The following is a 13,858-nucleotide window of genomic DNA, read 5'->3' on the forward strand; positions in this document are numbered from 1 at the left end:
GCACGAAGTGATGCTTGAATTGACGCGACAGCGGGGTGAGCAATAGGAGCTTCAATGACCCCAACTTCGGGTTAAGGCTGGGATACGCCCGATGGGTCAGCAACAAGGCAACCACCATCTTCATCGTAAACGTCGCGACGACCACCACCATTTATGTCAATGCAACATAGTTGCCAAGCGGCAACTGCGTTAGCATTGACGCAAATGTAAAGCGGCAAAGAGCGGGCAACGATGAGGTCAGCGGAGCACTCATAGAGGCAAGTGGCATCGCAATGAGAGCAGACCTTAACATTGTCGGAGACAACCTAGCAACTACATTAACGTTGATACCAACAATGTCATTTGCTACCGAACATTAAAATTTTTTTTTATTTTTTATATTTATATTTCTGTTAGTAAAACTGACATCGTCATGATAAATAGGCATAGATATTTTTACTTTTATAATTATAAAAATATTAATATAATTTTTTAAAATATAAGAATCGAAATATTAAAGTTAACTCAATATCTAATTGGTTCTAATTTATGAATGCTTCTATTGTACTTCTTGAGTGTACCCATTTATGGATCTCTGACTTGTGTTGCTTTCGAGGAGTTAGAACAGTTGGGTTGGAAGCAGTTGATAGTGTGTTGTTGCACTCGAATCTCATAGTCAAAGATCGACACCACTCGTCCACGTGACGCTCCGATACATAAAGCAAAAGATTCGTGCTCATCGCCCCACGTAGTCCTTCGATGCGACGACCCACCTACTTCCCGGATCCCCTATCCAACATCCCTTAATCGCCGGCCACACGTGGCGCCGTTTCAGCGGTACATCGCCGTTGCCCGCCGGAGGTGCGCCATAAGATCCGGTAAGGCGGCGTCGGAGCCTTTTCTTCCGACCAGCGAACGCCTCGCCATGCCGTCTAATTACGCGGCGCGGTTCGATCGCTGGGTTCTGGTGCTTCATGTCGTGCTTCTCACACTTGTATGTTGGACTGAGTACCTGCACGTACGTAGATCTTCCAAGCAGCCATGGAGGAGTAAAACAAGCTCAAGCGAGCGAGATCAGCGTGCGTGGCAGCTTCTGATGATTTTTTCTTGATTCTTTGATAAGGTTGGAATCGTGACTCGGTGAGGTATCTCCTTTTTTTGAACTTTAAAGCTTTCCTTCCTTTTCCTTCGCTTTATGGTCTTGTCTGCCCCTCAACCAGCTCTATACATACCAGCAGTGTAGAGGCTACTGTGCACGCAGATCCACTCGACTGTTCCAAATCGTACCCTTCCAAGTTCTAAAGATGACGGTGAGCTTCCATGACTTGCGTCTCATTTCTTCTGCTTTCGATGACTTTGGCTTTGCTTGATGAACAGATCGTCGAGATGTGTGTACACATGGACTGCTCGGGGTGCGAGAACAAGATACGAAAAGCCCTCTCCAAGCTACAAGGTAGGAGAACTGGCGCTAACCATTCTTAACGCATCGAGTTCATGGCTCGTGTGAGATGGTCATGTTGCAAGCTTGATGTGTTGCAGGGGTGGACAGCGTAGACATAGACATGGTGAGGCAGAAGGTGACGGTGACCGGGTGGGTGGACCAGAAGAAGGTCCTGAAGGCGGTGAGGAAGACGGGGCGAAGGGCGGTGCTGTGGCCGTATCCTCTGGACGCGGAGCACAACGTCTACACGCAGGGATGCTACCATCTGCAGCACCCGACGCCGGCTCACCGTCTGCTCTTCGACGCCGAACCACACTCTTACAACTACTACAAGCACGGGTACGACGACTCCACCTTGCATGGCTACTACCAGCAACCAGCGCACACCCATATCATCGAGGAGGAAGCCCGCGTTCGCTTCAGCGACGACAACCCTAATGCTTGCTCGATCATGTAGCTCATGCATGTGTCACACAGGACAGAGTAAGAGAGGAATTAGTTAAGATGGTACGAGCATAGGAGATTAAATAATTAATATTAATAGCACTGAAGAATATTACTAGAAAGTATAGATTGCTTTGTTGAGAGCTATCTTCTTGTGGTTGTTCTCCGAATGTCAATTGTATACGTATATTATGTGCTTTGGAGAGTAGCACTGTTCATGTATCTTTATTTCATGGATCACTACTTGTACAACAAACAAACAAGTGGCTGTTATCGCTATTATGGTAACTTGAGACGGCGGTGAGGATATCACAATCCAATCGTGACATTAGAACCGGACTTCCCGGGAACCAATCATGGCCCACGGGATCCGACCGAGCCGGTTCGTTGAACCAGCCCGCAATAGCAAGGACTCAGTTCCGTATCCTCCTCCTTCCATGTGTGTCTCGCACCACCAAAAAGAGACAGAACCTTCCCGGTACCTTCCTCCACCAGGGGAAGAGGCATCCGAAATCTTCTCACCAGCTATAAAGCAAACCGTGGCGCCTCCTCTTCTCCCTCACCCAACCACCGTCGTGACCTTTCGCCATGGATCTTGAGAACGAGATGCCATCGTCGCCACGGAATTGGAGGCTCAACATGACTGGGTTTTCCCTGCCCGAGTTGCCCGATAATCCACCCTTGGTTTCCCGGTTTCTCGGACGGGGCCAAGGTAGGCTCTCACTCACTCTTTCCTTGTTTCCTGTATGATAGTCCCTGTGTTGCATGTTTGATGATGGCACAAACACCTACATACGTGCGTATGCAGTATACGGGAAGAATCAGTAAAGTCTTGCCGCCGATTATAGAATGTGTTGCTTAGGGCATGGAAACTCCTTTTGTTTGTAGCTTTTGAGTTTTCTTGTTGTGGTTTGTGTTCTATGAAGGCGCCCCCCTCTTTCTTTTTCTTTTCCCTCTTCTTTGACGTTGACGACAGTTCTATCTGTTGTTGTTATTCTGTCAAAAAAATCATCTTTTTATTCATTTAAGTATGACAATTACAAAAGGGAAAAGGGAGAGAATCCATGCGATTTAACTTGGAGCAGTTTCAAGAAAATGACCAATATAATACGCAGGATTTGTGGAGAGTTTTGTGAGCAATAACACCAAGACACCACCTAGGATCATTGTTCATTTTCAATTCTTTGATGGCTTACTAGCTTCAATCGGTCGAAGGAATGCTTGGGAAAGCATGAAAGCTCATTGCTGACAACAGTGTTAATGTCAATGTTGTGTGGATACTAATTTGAAGCTTTTTGAGTTGTTCCAGTTTTCGTTAGTATCTATAATCTGAGGGTTTCTTTTAATATTTCTAGGTAAACAGAGCAAAATCACAAAGTACTATGAGCGGCAAGGCAAGCTCCTCGAAGGGTTTAATGAGATGGAAAGCATAACAGAGTCAGGTTGTCTTGCAGGAGCTCCTACAGAGGTTTGTGTATATCTTCAGATTTATCTCTTACTTGTTCTTGTAAAGATCATATCCAAATCATGAGACATGATTTATGGAAAGCATAACAGGTTGTCTTGCACGAGCTCCTACAGAGGTTTGTGTGCATCTTCAGATTTATCTTTTACTTGTTCTTGTAAGGATCATATCCAAATCATGAAACATGATTTATGGTTAGCATTCATGGATACATACACTAGTGGATTCATCTGAAATCTAACCCCAACTACAATACATACTTGAAGTTGAAACCCACCTTGGATATGTTTTTTTCTTTCAATTTGGAGGAAAAAGTTACCAGGAAATTCTTGGATAAGAAATTTACTTTTCACATTATATTATTGTATAGGATGAGATGAAGAAACTGGCAAAGAGTGAAAGATTTGCAATCAACATCTCAAACATAGTTAACTTGCTGCTTTTTACATCAAAAGTGCTAGCCTCCATGGAGAGCAGGTCCATGGCAGTGATAGCTTCTACCCTGGACTCTCTTTTGGATCTTCTATCAGGATTTATTCTTTGGTTTACATCATATGCTATGAAGAAACCTAATCAGTATCGCTATCCCATTGGCAAGAACAGAATGCAGCCTGTGGTAAGTCAATACTATAACCAATCATGTTGCATTTACTTTTTTTGTTGTCTCAAAAGCGTATATATATTTCTACCGTGATGTGAAATAATATTCATGTGCTGATCTAAACATTTCATGCCTTTGATGGAAACTCCTCTGTGTGCTTCCATATGTTGGCACTGTCTTCTGTATCTGAACTCAATAGTATATTCTCTATATCATTTTTTTCATGCATCCAGTACTTGCTTTAGATTTTGCTGTAGCGAAGAAATATATGCACTGCATTTGTCTCAGCCACTCATGTAAATCATGGATTAAAAACCTCAATAGTAATGATTCTCTAAAAATCTCAACTTGCAACAGAAGAAAGTTAAAGCTATGAGCAAGAGCAAACTCTACTGGAAAGTAATTGTAGTGATTCTACCACTGATCTTTGTGAATAGAGTGTCCAACATCTGAAGCGATGTATAGTTAAATGGATTAATACTTAGTAAGAAAAGAATCTGTGCTTAAAAATCTTCAACTAATGTTTGGTATGCACTTGTTTTTTGCAGGGCATAATTGTGTTTGCCTCTGTGATGGGTACTCTTGGTCTTCAAGTGTTATTGGAGTCTGGCCGTCAGCTAATCAGTAAAGTATGTACATATACACGTACATCTTTGCCTTTTCTACGTATTCTGTGACAATTATAAACATATTCTCATCCAGCTTTAGGATGCTCAATGTTGAACGCCCTGTTACGTTCTTTTTTCTACCATCATTGCAGGAGCACCCTACGTTTGATCGGCAAAAGATGATATGGATGGTGGGCAGCATGGCCTCGGTCACCATTGTAAAGTTCATCCTCATGCTGTATTGTCGTAGCTTCAACAACCAGATTGTGAGAGCTTACGCACAAGATCATTTCTTTGATGTCATGACCAACTCCATCGGTTTAGCGTCCTCTCTGCTCGCCGTTAAATTCTACTGGTGGATGGATCCCGTCGGTGCCATACTGGTGAGTTAACCCGCAAACACCTCGTACCGGTGTGAACTTTTATGTCAACTGATCACCGTGATGCAGATTGCTCTGTACACCATCGGCACCTGGGCGAAAACGGTGGTGGAGAACGTGGGATCCCTAATTGGGAAGACAGCACCGTCGGAGTACTTGACCAAGCTGACCTACCTCATCTGGAACCATGACGAGCACATCAGGCACATAGACACGGTGAGAGCGTACACATTCGGGTCTCACTACTTTGTGGAAGTGGACATAGTGTTGCCGGCGAATATGCCGCTGAGCCAAGCACATGACATTGGGGAGACACTACAAGAGAAGCTGGAGCAGCTCCCCGAGGTAGAGAGAGCATTCGTGCATGTGGATTTTGAATTCACTCACAGGCCCGAGCATAAGACGAAGGTGTGAGGTGCAATATATATATATATATATATATATATAATTGAGTAGAAAAGAATTATCATTGAATATAGTTAGAGGGCACATCATGACATATGTACATATGGAGTTAGAGAGCACTAAATCATGTTGGTAGTCTTCTCCTACTTGAGCAAGAGTATAACATAAATATTGTAACAGCTTCTAGAATAGCTTATAAGATCCGATTATACTTGGGTGTCATGTGTATAATAATTGCGTTAGCATTTTGAGCTAACAATTTATGCTCATTGAAGTTACCAATTGTCCTATTAGATAGATAGGGATTGATACATGGATAAATCTGGTAACACATTTTCTTATGTATCTGATACATCGATTTTATCATTATCTTATAAATGATGCTAAAGATGTTAGGAGTACAATATAAATATTGTACCACCTCCTAGAATGACCTATAAAATCCAATTTAGCTAGGGTATCATAAGTATATTACTAGGGTAAGTATTTTGAGCCAATAAATCAAAATTAATACTGGACATTATTTTATAGATCTAATATCATCATCTCAAACATATTCATCTATCATAACACTGTAGTTTAGTCCTATATTGAAAATTGGATAAGGCTAAGATTGACATATATGATTTTGATAAATATATTATATCAAATATATTATATTTTGACATATTTACATGTGGAGTGGAGTTGGAGTCAGGTCATTCCGTATCGTATCATTCACATATAGTCCTTTCTTACTTAAACGTTAAAATTGCTTAAGGCTTTTGATCTTAAGATAAGAATCTTTTATTTTTGAGAAATAAAATTATTTAAGACTCATTGATTTTAAGATCAGAATTTTTAAACTTTTTGATATTAACATAAGAGTACAATATAAATATTATAATATATTTTATAATAACCTATAAAATCTAATTGTACTATAGTACCATCAGTATATTACTAGCTTAAACATTTTAAGCTAATAATTAAAATTTAATAAAGTTATTAGTTATCTTATTTGACTAAGATCCGACCCTTGTAAGTTAAAACTCATAAATATATATTTATATGATGTATTACAAAATGTCTAATCAAGATTTTAAAATTAACATTAGTCATTGTATTGTAATGGTAACATTTCACAGTTCAATGTATGCCTCCACTGTATATATTTCATACAACTGTTCATGGAAACTTACAGCACCCAATCTTACGTGTACGTATCCTCAAGAAAGAAAACTCTTAGCGTCCTCTTCGCTAAATGTGGGCGCCCACTTGAACTGTTCATGACCGCGACAGCAGTGGCCGTGGACTGGACCCCTCCACCCCTCCCCGTGGTCGGCCCATTGTGCAAAGTGGGGCGGCTCCAATTCGCCGTCTAAGGATCCCACCACCTCCTTTCGCACCTTACCTTTCCCCACGGAAGAGCCAAGAGAGAGAGAGAGAGAGAGTTCCGTTTCCGTTTCCTTTTCCTCTGCACGATTGGTCACGCGTTGATGGTGATGCTTCTCGGAATCGAAGGAATTGGAGTTTTAGATCCTGTAACTTTTACGTTACGTTTTGTTTCCGACAGTCAACTGAATCGAGTCAACGTCTATTGCTCTCCTCAGCCACCCTCGATTCTGCGCCCACCACCCAGCTGTCTGAGCGATGTCCAGCGTAATGGGCACAATCACCGAGTCCACCGACGAGCTAGTTGCTGATTGGGCTCCCGTTGAAGACCGGAGAGCCGCTGCTCACGCCACTTCTCTCGGTGTGCGTGTGTGGTTTTTGAGTTGTCAGTCACAAGGAGGAGAGAGGGGAAGAGAGAAGAAACTGTAGCTTGTCCTAACATCAGCCTCTCCCCATATTATTTAAGGAGGCAGAGGAGGATATGGGAAAGCCCCTCGTTGTGCAGTCGCCGCTGCTCTTTCTGTTGCCCTCGGCAGAAGATGACCCCCTTCTTCTGCTGCCCTTGCAATACCCTCGTCTCACCCCAAATGCCTTCTTTCTATCAGGTACCGTCACGTCCCCGTCCCTCTTTTCTAGTTGCTTTGTTCCCTTCTCATGGTAGGATATTTGGCTCTTTGTCCTGATTTTTCGTTCTCGAAGGCACCACCGCTGAGAGTTTCTTTGAGAACAGAGCAGATATCTGCTGTTGCAAGAATGAACAGTGAATTCCTCGGTGCTGTGGATCTGCGCAGCAAGCATCAGGTTCACTGGGGTTTCGTTGGGGCGTCCAGAATCCAATACATGCCCAAGGTTTCGAGAATCGTTCATCATAGAAGAGCGTTTCGGCCATCTGCTTGTTGTAATTACCTCAACCTTCTGACCTGTTAATTCTTGATGCTACTTGTGCTTATCAATCGATATAGATCTGCTTAAACTTTTAGCACAGAAGGAGGTGCATTAATGGACTATTATTTACACTGAATTTGGTACATTAATGAACTTCTGCGAATTTCTTGATGATTGGAGTCGCTATGAAAATGACCTTGCAGTGTGCGACGTCCGCATTAGTCTTAAGAAATGTCACATCGCTCATTCTTTCTCATTTGCTTGATAATCCAATCAAACTAAAACATCAATCCATGCATTACTGAAGTCAAGATGAATGCTAAATAACTCGTGATGGTAGATATCATGTTATTCATGACTGTTGAACAGTTCATCTGTGCAGATGATGGCAGCATATTCTTTTGACATTTCTCCAGTCTTACTTGTTGCTCATTAAAATATTGCTTATCATGCACGATTTAAATCTTTCACTGATTTATTGTAAATCTTCTACATTTTGTTGCAAAACCCCTCTCTGATTCCTTCATGTTTCTTTACTATGGCTAACCCTTTCTGTGTAAAACCTTTTCCTTTTTGCTAGCATTTATGATTACATCATGTTTTTCCTACTAGTCCTTCTTTACTCCGATCTAATGTCCACAATATAATGATTCACATCTCTGTGTGGTTATGCAAGTAAGGTTTATAATTCATGTCCAAGTTGGGTTTCCTACATGCCATAGATTGTGCATGCTAAATATTAAGTCAAATTCCTTTGACAGGGCTTACAAGTTCACAGATTGCGAACGATGCATTCACTTGGGCCACAGTTTCTGTTCTTCCTTTCTACACTCTGATGGTTCTGGCTCCTAATGCCGCATTGGTAGGTAAAATTTTGCAGAATTTGTTGTGAAAATGACTTAAATTTAGTTAATATGTGAGCATGTTCGTTTGCCCATGTTCAAGCGTAACATCACTCGGTACCTATATACCTTTACTATGTGAAAATACAGACTAGAAGAACCATGGAGAGCAATTTGCCATATGTTGCCCTCGGAGTTGTATATGCTTATCTTCTGTATTTGTCATGGACTCCTGACACATTCAGCACGATGTTTGCCAGTAAATACTGGCTGCCTGAGGTATGTGCTCGGCGTAAAGTAAGCTATGAGATTTAGTATCTTCGGTGCTGTGTGGTCTAATGCATTTTATGTTGATGTCGTCAGTTATCTGGAATAGCAAAAATGTTCTCCAATGAAATGACCATGGCTTCAGCATGGATTCACTTGCTGGCTGTTGACCTCTTTGCAGCAAGGTTCTACTTCAGATCTCTGTATTCTCCCTTTGCATTAAAATCATCCGGTGAAGCATAGTGACAATTTCCTTACTGAATATTAGCCGAATGATACTCCAAAAAGTTCATATTTTCCAAAATAAGCCAGAATTAAACAGGAATTATTTGGTTACTTAGGAACCGTATATATCGTTCCTGAATAATTGTGTATTATCTTAAGATTCTGCTACAAGCTATTTATGTAACTTTTCATTTGCAGATTGACTATGATTTAAATATCATGTTTGTATGGTTTGTTTCTGAATCATCCATCATATATCATATTGAAAAATGGATCATAATGACAAATCTAATTATCATTCTTTTGATATTTCCGTTCATTCTGTCTCTTCATGACTAGTTTCATGGAAAGGAACATATCGAATAAATGAAAGTCCCGGTCTTCTATAAGTTGCTTTTATTTTCTGTTTGAGTTAATCTCTTTTTTTTCAGGGGTCAAATTTGACAAATAGTTTCTGAATACTGAATTCCATCTATTTTTTCTTGTCAACTTCATCCTCGATGACAAATGTGTGACTCTGCTATTGTGAGTTGAACAATGCATGATATAATAATTCTTCTCTCTGCTATTGTTTTATACAGGCAGGTATTCCATGATGGTCTAAAGAACAATGTTGAGACTCGGCATTCAGTCTCCTTGTGCCTGCTTTTCTGCCCAGTCGGGATTTTCTCTCATTTCATCACCAGGTCATTGACCAAGAGGGCTAATCGGCCGCACTGATATTTGAACTTGCACGAGTGCGGGTTTGTTCTCCAATCTATTCTGCTCATGAAAAAGTTAAAAAGAAAACAACTTTCGTTCACACTGTTTTGGATTAAAAATAATGCAATCAGATGTAATGCTTGATTCTCTTCTATATATATGGTTGGTTTCATATGTAGAACATATTGTTGAACAGCAAGGTTTCATGATGAAATGTTGTTATAATGAACATGCTTGTGCCGGTGCTTGACAATGTGGACTGCTTCTTATTAGCCTAACTGCTGATATTATAATCATAGATGATTTTTCTTCTTCAACATAAATGAAATTATCATAAATAATATATTATTTTTATTTAAATTATTAATTTTTTTGTTTGTGTAGTATAGTTAAGGAAATGATTAAAATTGATTTTCTTAATCACATGAACAAATTAAGGACTTTATCAATAAATTAAATTATTATTTGATTTATTTCCTAATGAGTGATTTGATTTTTAAAAAGTAAATAATTTAAATTTTATTTTTGTATGTGAATCATAAGAAATAAATATTATAATTTTTTCTTTATGTATGAAAGTCAAATAAAAATAAATTAAAAATAAAAATTAAATTATTCTTTATTTTTTAGGGAGAATTCATCTTCTCCTAGGCTTCTTTTTTCTCATTCTTTATCCAAGGAGGTTTGAGAATAGGATCCGAGGTAGGTTTCTTTATTATTTTCTTATTAGTTTTTATTCATATTTTAAAATATTTGATATTAGAATTATTATATTATGTATGATACATAATAATATTTTAATTTTAAAATTTTATGATAAATAAATAATAATAATTAAATTATGATGTTATAATGATTAGTTAATTTATAATAATTTTAATTTATTTAATTAGACATTTATGTTTCAAGAAATTATGTATGAATTTTTATGATTTAATTAATTTTAAATTTGAAATCACGAATCTAAATTAGTTGATTCATGAAAAAGAATGGATTTAATATTAATTATTATTTTATAATATTTTTAAATATTTTTAAATAATAAAATCTAATTTAATAAGAGGGTCAAATTGAGATTTGACTTAGAGTTAAGTTAATTGGTCAAACCAGCCCATGTGGTCAGATACAACACAGCTCATGTTGTCAAGTATGGTTCAACCCATATGATTAAGCATAACGCAACCCATTTGCTAGGTACAGATGCATATGGTTAGGCCAAATTTATTTTTTGGATGCATGCATAAATAAATGGATGAATGTAAATAAATAATTATGGTTGATTACGTATCCTTACCAAGGATAGATAGGGTGATTCCCTTCAAGAATTAGTAGGTTGTCATATGTGTTGATTAGATTATTCCTCCGTCCGTTATTGAGAGGAACATGTCTTCACCTAGATGAGTAAGTGATATCATTTCATCCGATGTTGAGAGTATGAGATTGATTCTATTCACTGTAAGTGTAACATGTGAAAAAAACTATAAGTCCATCATGGTACAGAGCAACCAATAGATATAGATTAATTAGTCATATGTCAAGTATGATCTCTCATAATATTTTATCAAACTACTTCTTGGATGCAAGCATGAATGAATGATTATGATTGATTTTATAACCCTATTAAAAGCAGGTAGAGTAATTATCTTCAAGAATAAGTGGGTCGTTAGATGCGATGATTAGATAGTGGAGGAATGTGCCTCCACTAGGGCAGATGAGAGATATCACTACATCCACTATTGAGAGTATGATATGGATTCTCTTTATTCGTTGTTGGGAGGAATCAATCCTATAAATTATACTTCTTTGTTCATTATAATAAGAGTACATTATCGAGTATGATGTGATGTATGTCTTTATTATATAACTTATGTATGTCATCAAGATGTATAATATATGATTGATGCATAATTTTGTTCACTACATAATAATAATAATAATTATTATTTTAATATATTAGTTTTATAATGAATTGATATATTATCATTTTATATTAAATTAGTAATATTTGTATATGTTTCATGAATATTAAAAATTATTTTTATGATTTTTCAGAAGCTCTTATCAACATGTCTAGTTACTGATATATTTTTATTGTATATTTATTTTCCGAGTAACCTATTACTTTATAATATATCGGAGGCTTCAGACTTTTTCATTACTTATGGTCCTATTAAAAATATAATTTTTTTAGTTAAAAATATTTAGTAGTGTAAAGATAAAGATTTGAATTCAAAGATAAAAAAGATTTATGTAAATTATGAATAATAAAATAATATTTTTTTAAAAATCTTCGATGTAACAGTATAATGATATAAAGTAGTGGTTTTGACAACCTACTGAGATCCTCGAATTAAAATATTATATTACCCAATTGATTTTTGAGATTTAGATTTTGGGTTGACATGATAGTGCAAATAAAATATAATTTTAAGAGGTTAAGATTATTTTACTAAGCTAAACATGATCTATTTTTATATTAAAAAATAATTAATTAAAAATGTTACTTAATAACAGTCTCATTAAATGACTTGAACTTAGAATACTAAGTAAAATATAATTAAAATATATTATTTTCTTTTAAGATGTATTTGAAATAATTAAATTAAATATCAATTGACTTGGTTAGATTTATATATAATATTTTTAAAAAATAATTTGTTATTCTAGCTAGAAATATTATATAATGGTTATGTTCAATACGAAATATTTAAATTTTATTTTACTAAAAATATAGATTTATTGCATGAACCGTATTACATTTTAGTTTAACCATAGCTTATTCATGTAATTTTATTATGAATTTTAAGTAGATTATGCATATAATTTTACTATGAAAAAATTTGACAAAATTTTATTATAACTTTAAGAAGACTTAGAATTCCTTTGTATAATTTTGTTAAATTGATTATGAAGTTTGATATAATTTCTATTATAGTTTGACACCATGTACTGTAGAATATTAATCTTATCTATAATTATGAATAAAATAAATTTAATAAAAAATTATAAGAATATATACTAATTATTATGTCATTTCTTTATGGTTGATGATTGATTATCTTCCTTACATTTGTCACAGATAAAACCTTTGACAAATTTAAAGTATAAAAATTTTGTAGGATCTTCATAAATATATAAATTAAAAAATATTTACACTTATAATTTTTATATTAAATGTTATTTTTTAAATTGAGATTAAATTTGACATGTGTTAGGATGCTTTATATAAATGAAGTTATTTCTTGACATTCATAATATATGTGCTTTTATTGATGAATAAATTTGATCATGTATTGATATTTAAATTTAATTATATGTGTAACTAGTTCCAATAAAAGTTTGATTTAATAAGTGTCAAATCAATTATCAAATATCATTTATCTAATACAAAGATGAGATGTAACAAGGATTAAATATAATATTAATTTTTTGACATATATAATATATAGGTTATTTAGAATTATAAAAATATATATGTTGAATAGGTAGATAAATTGTCATTCCGCTTTTGTTTGTTGAGTTACAAATGTAGTCTCAACTTTTCTTTTATGTCAACAACTAATTAATTTTTAAAATTAAAAAAATTTAATGATTTATTGGATATATATTTTGATATGCTTATTAATTATTAATTTGCATGACTGATCTAAAATCAAATTTATTGAATGAGTTTCCTTAATTTCTAATATATTTTATGCGTAAAAAAATCTTTTGACTTAATGAGTTTTAAGTGGCACATTTACATTTAACTATTTTCAAGTTGATTTAGATTTACTATTTGACTTAGTATTTCAAGTGTGAATTATGTTAAATTAATATTATTTTTCATATCATATTTGGGGGACTAAATTTCTGTTAAATGGGGAGGAATGTAATCATCGATGATTTCTTTTTCTTAATATAATTTAAATTATATTAATTAATATGTTATTTTATTTAAATTATGAATTTTCTTGTTTGTGTAGCATGATTAAGAAAATGATTAAAATTAAAATTTTTAATCATGAAGATAAGTTAGGAATATTCTCAATCAATTAAATTATTAATTGATTTATTTCTTAATCAGTGATGTAATTTTTAGAAAGTAAATATTTTAATTTTAATTTTTGTGTATGAACCATAAAAAATAAATCCTATAATTCTATCTTTATAAAGGTAAAATAATAATAAATAAAAATAAATAATGAGGAGAGTTCATCTTTTCCTCGAAGAATATCTTCTCCCTCATTTCTCATCCAAC

At 35.3% G+C, this 13,858-nt stretch overlaps 3 protein-coding genes across 6 annotated transcripts; all 3 read left to right on the top strand.

Moving 5' to 3' along the window:
• The first annotated feature begins 635 nt into the window (after positions 1–635).
• On the top strand, positions 636–2,097 carry LOC135596193 (heavy metal-associated isoprenylated plant protein 28-like). Of its 2 annotated transcripts, XM_065088159.1 has the most exons (4): positions 636–1,124; positions 1,215–1,289; positions 1,357–1,432; positions 1,519–2,097. In XM_065088159.1, exons 2-4 carry the CDS (start codon positions 1,284–1,286, stop codon positions 1,875–1,877), a joined length of 441 nt encoding a protein of 146 aa, XP_064944231.1. In that variant the 5' UTR covers positions 636–1,124; positions 1,215–1,283; the 3' UTR covers positions 1,878–2,097. The 2 variants fall into 2 exon arrangements, with proteins under 2 accessions (XP_064944231.1, XP_064944230.1); XM_065088158.1 differs by lacking the exons at positions 636–1,124; positions 1,215–1,289 and having other exon boundaries at positions 1,296–1,432.
• Positions 2,098–2,317: 220 nt separating this feature from the next.
• On the top strand, positions 2,318–5,545 carry LOC135596192 (metal tolerance protein 7-like). 2 transcript variants are annotated; one of them, XM_065088155.1, is made up of 6 exons: positions 2,318–2,576; positions 3,220–3,332; positions 3,700–3,945; positions 4,479–4,559; positions 4,691–4,921; positions 4,988–5,545. In XM_065088155.1, exons 1-6 carry the CDS (start codon positions 2,453–2,455, stop codon positions 5,330–5,332), a joined length of 1,140 nt encoding a protein of 379 aa, XP_064944227.1. In that variant the 5' UTR covers positions 2,318–2,452; the 3' UTR covers positions 5,333–5,545. The 2 variants fall into 2 exon arrangements, with proteins under 2 accessions (XP_064944227.1, XP_064944228.1); XM_065088156.1 differs by lacking the exon at positions 2,318–2,576 and having other exon boundaries at positions 3,314–3,447.
• A 1,499-nt stretch (positions 5,546–7,044) lies between these two features.
• LOC103969204 (protein ABA DEFICIENT 4, chloroplastic) lies at positions 7,045–9,847 on the top strand. Of its 2 annotated transcripts, none has more exons than XM_009382675.3 (6): positions 7,045–7,302; positions 7,428–7,595; positions 8,344–8,444; positions 8,575–8,703; positions 8,788–8,876; positions 9,498–9,847. In XM_009382675.3, the coding sequence occupies exons 1-6, from the start codon at positions 7,179–7,181 to the stop codon at positions 9,634–9,636; spliced, it is 750 nt and encodes a 249-aa protein (XP_009380950.2). In that variant the 5' UTR covers positions 7,045–7,178; the 3' UTR covers positions 9,637–9,847. The 2 variants fall into 2 exon arrangements, with proteins under 2 accessions (XP_009380950.2, XP_009380951.2); XM_009382676.3 differs by having other exon boundaries at positions 7,099–7,302; positions 7,397–7,595.
• The last annotated feature ends 4,011 nt before the right edge of the window (positions 9,848–13,858 follow it).

This window comes from Musa acuminata, chromosome BXJ1-10 (genome assembly GCF_036884655.1).
Source record: "Musa acuminata AAA Group cultivar baxijiao chromosome BXJ1-10, Cavendish_Baxijiao_AAA, whole genome shotgun sequence".
In the NCBI taxonomy this organism is placed as follows: Eukaryota; Viridiplantae; Streptophyta; class Magnoliopsida; order Zingiberales; family Musaceae; genus Musa; species Musa acuminata.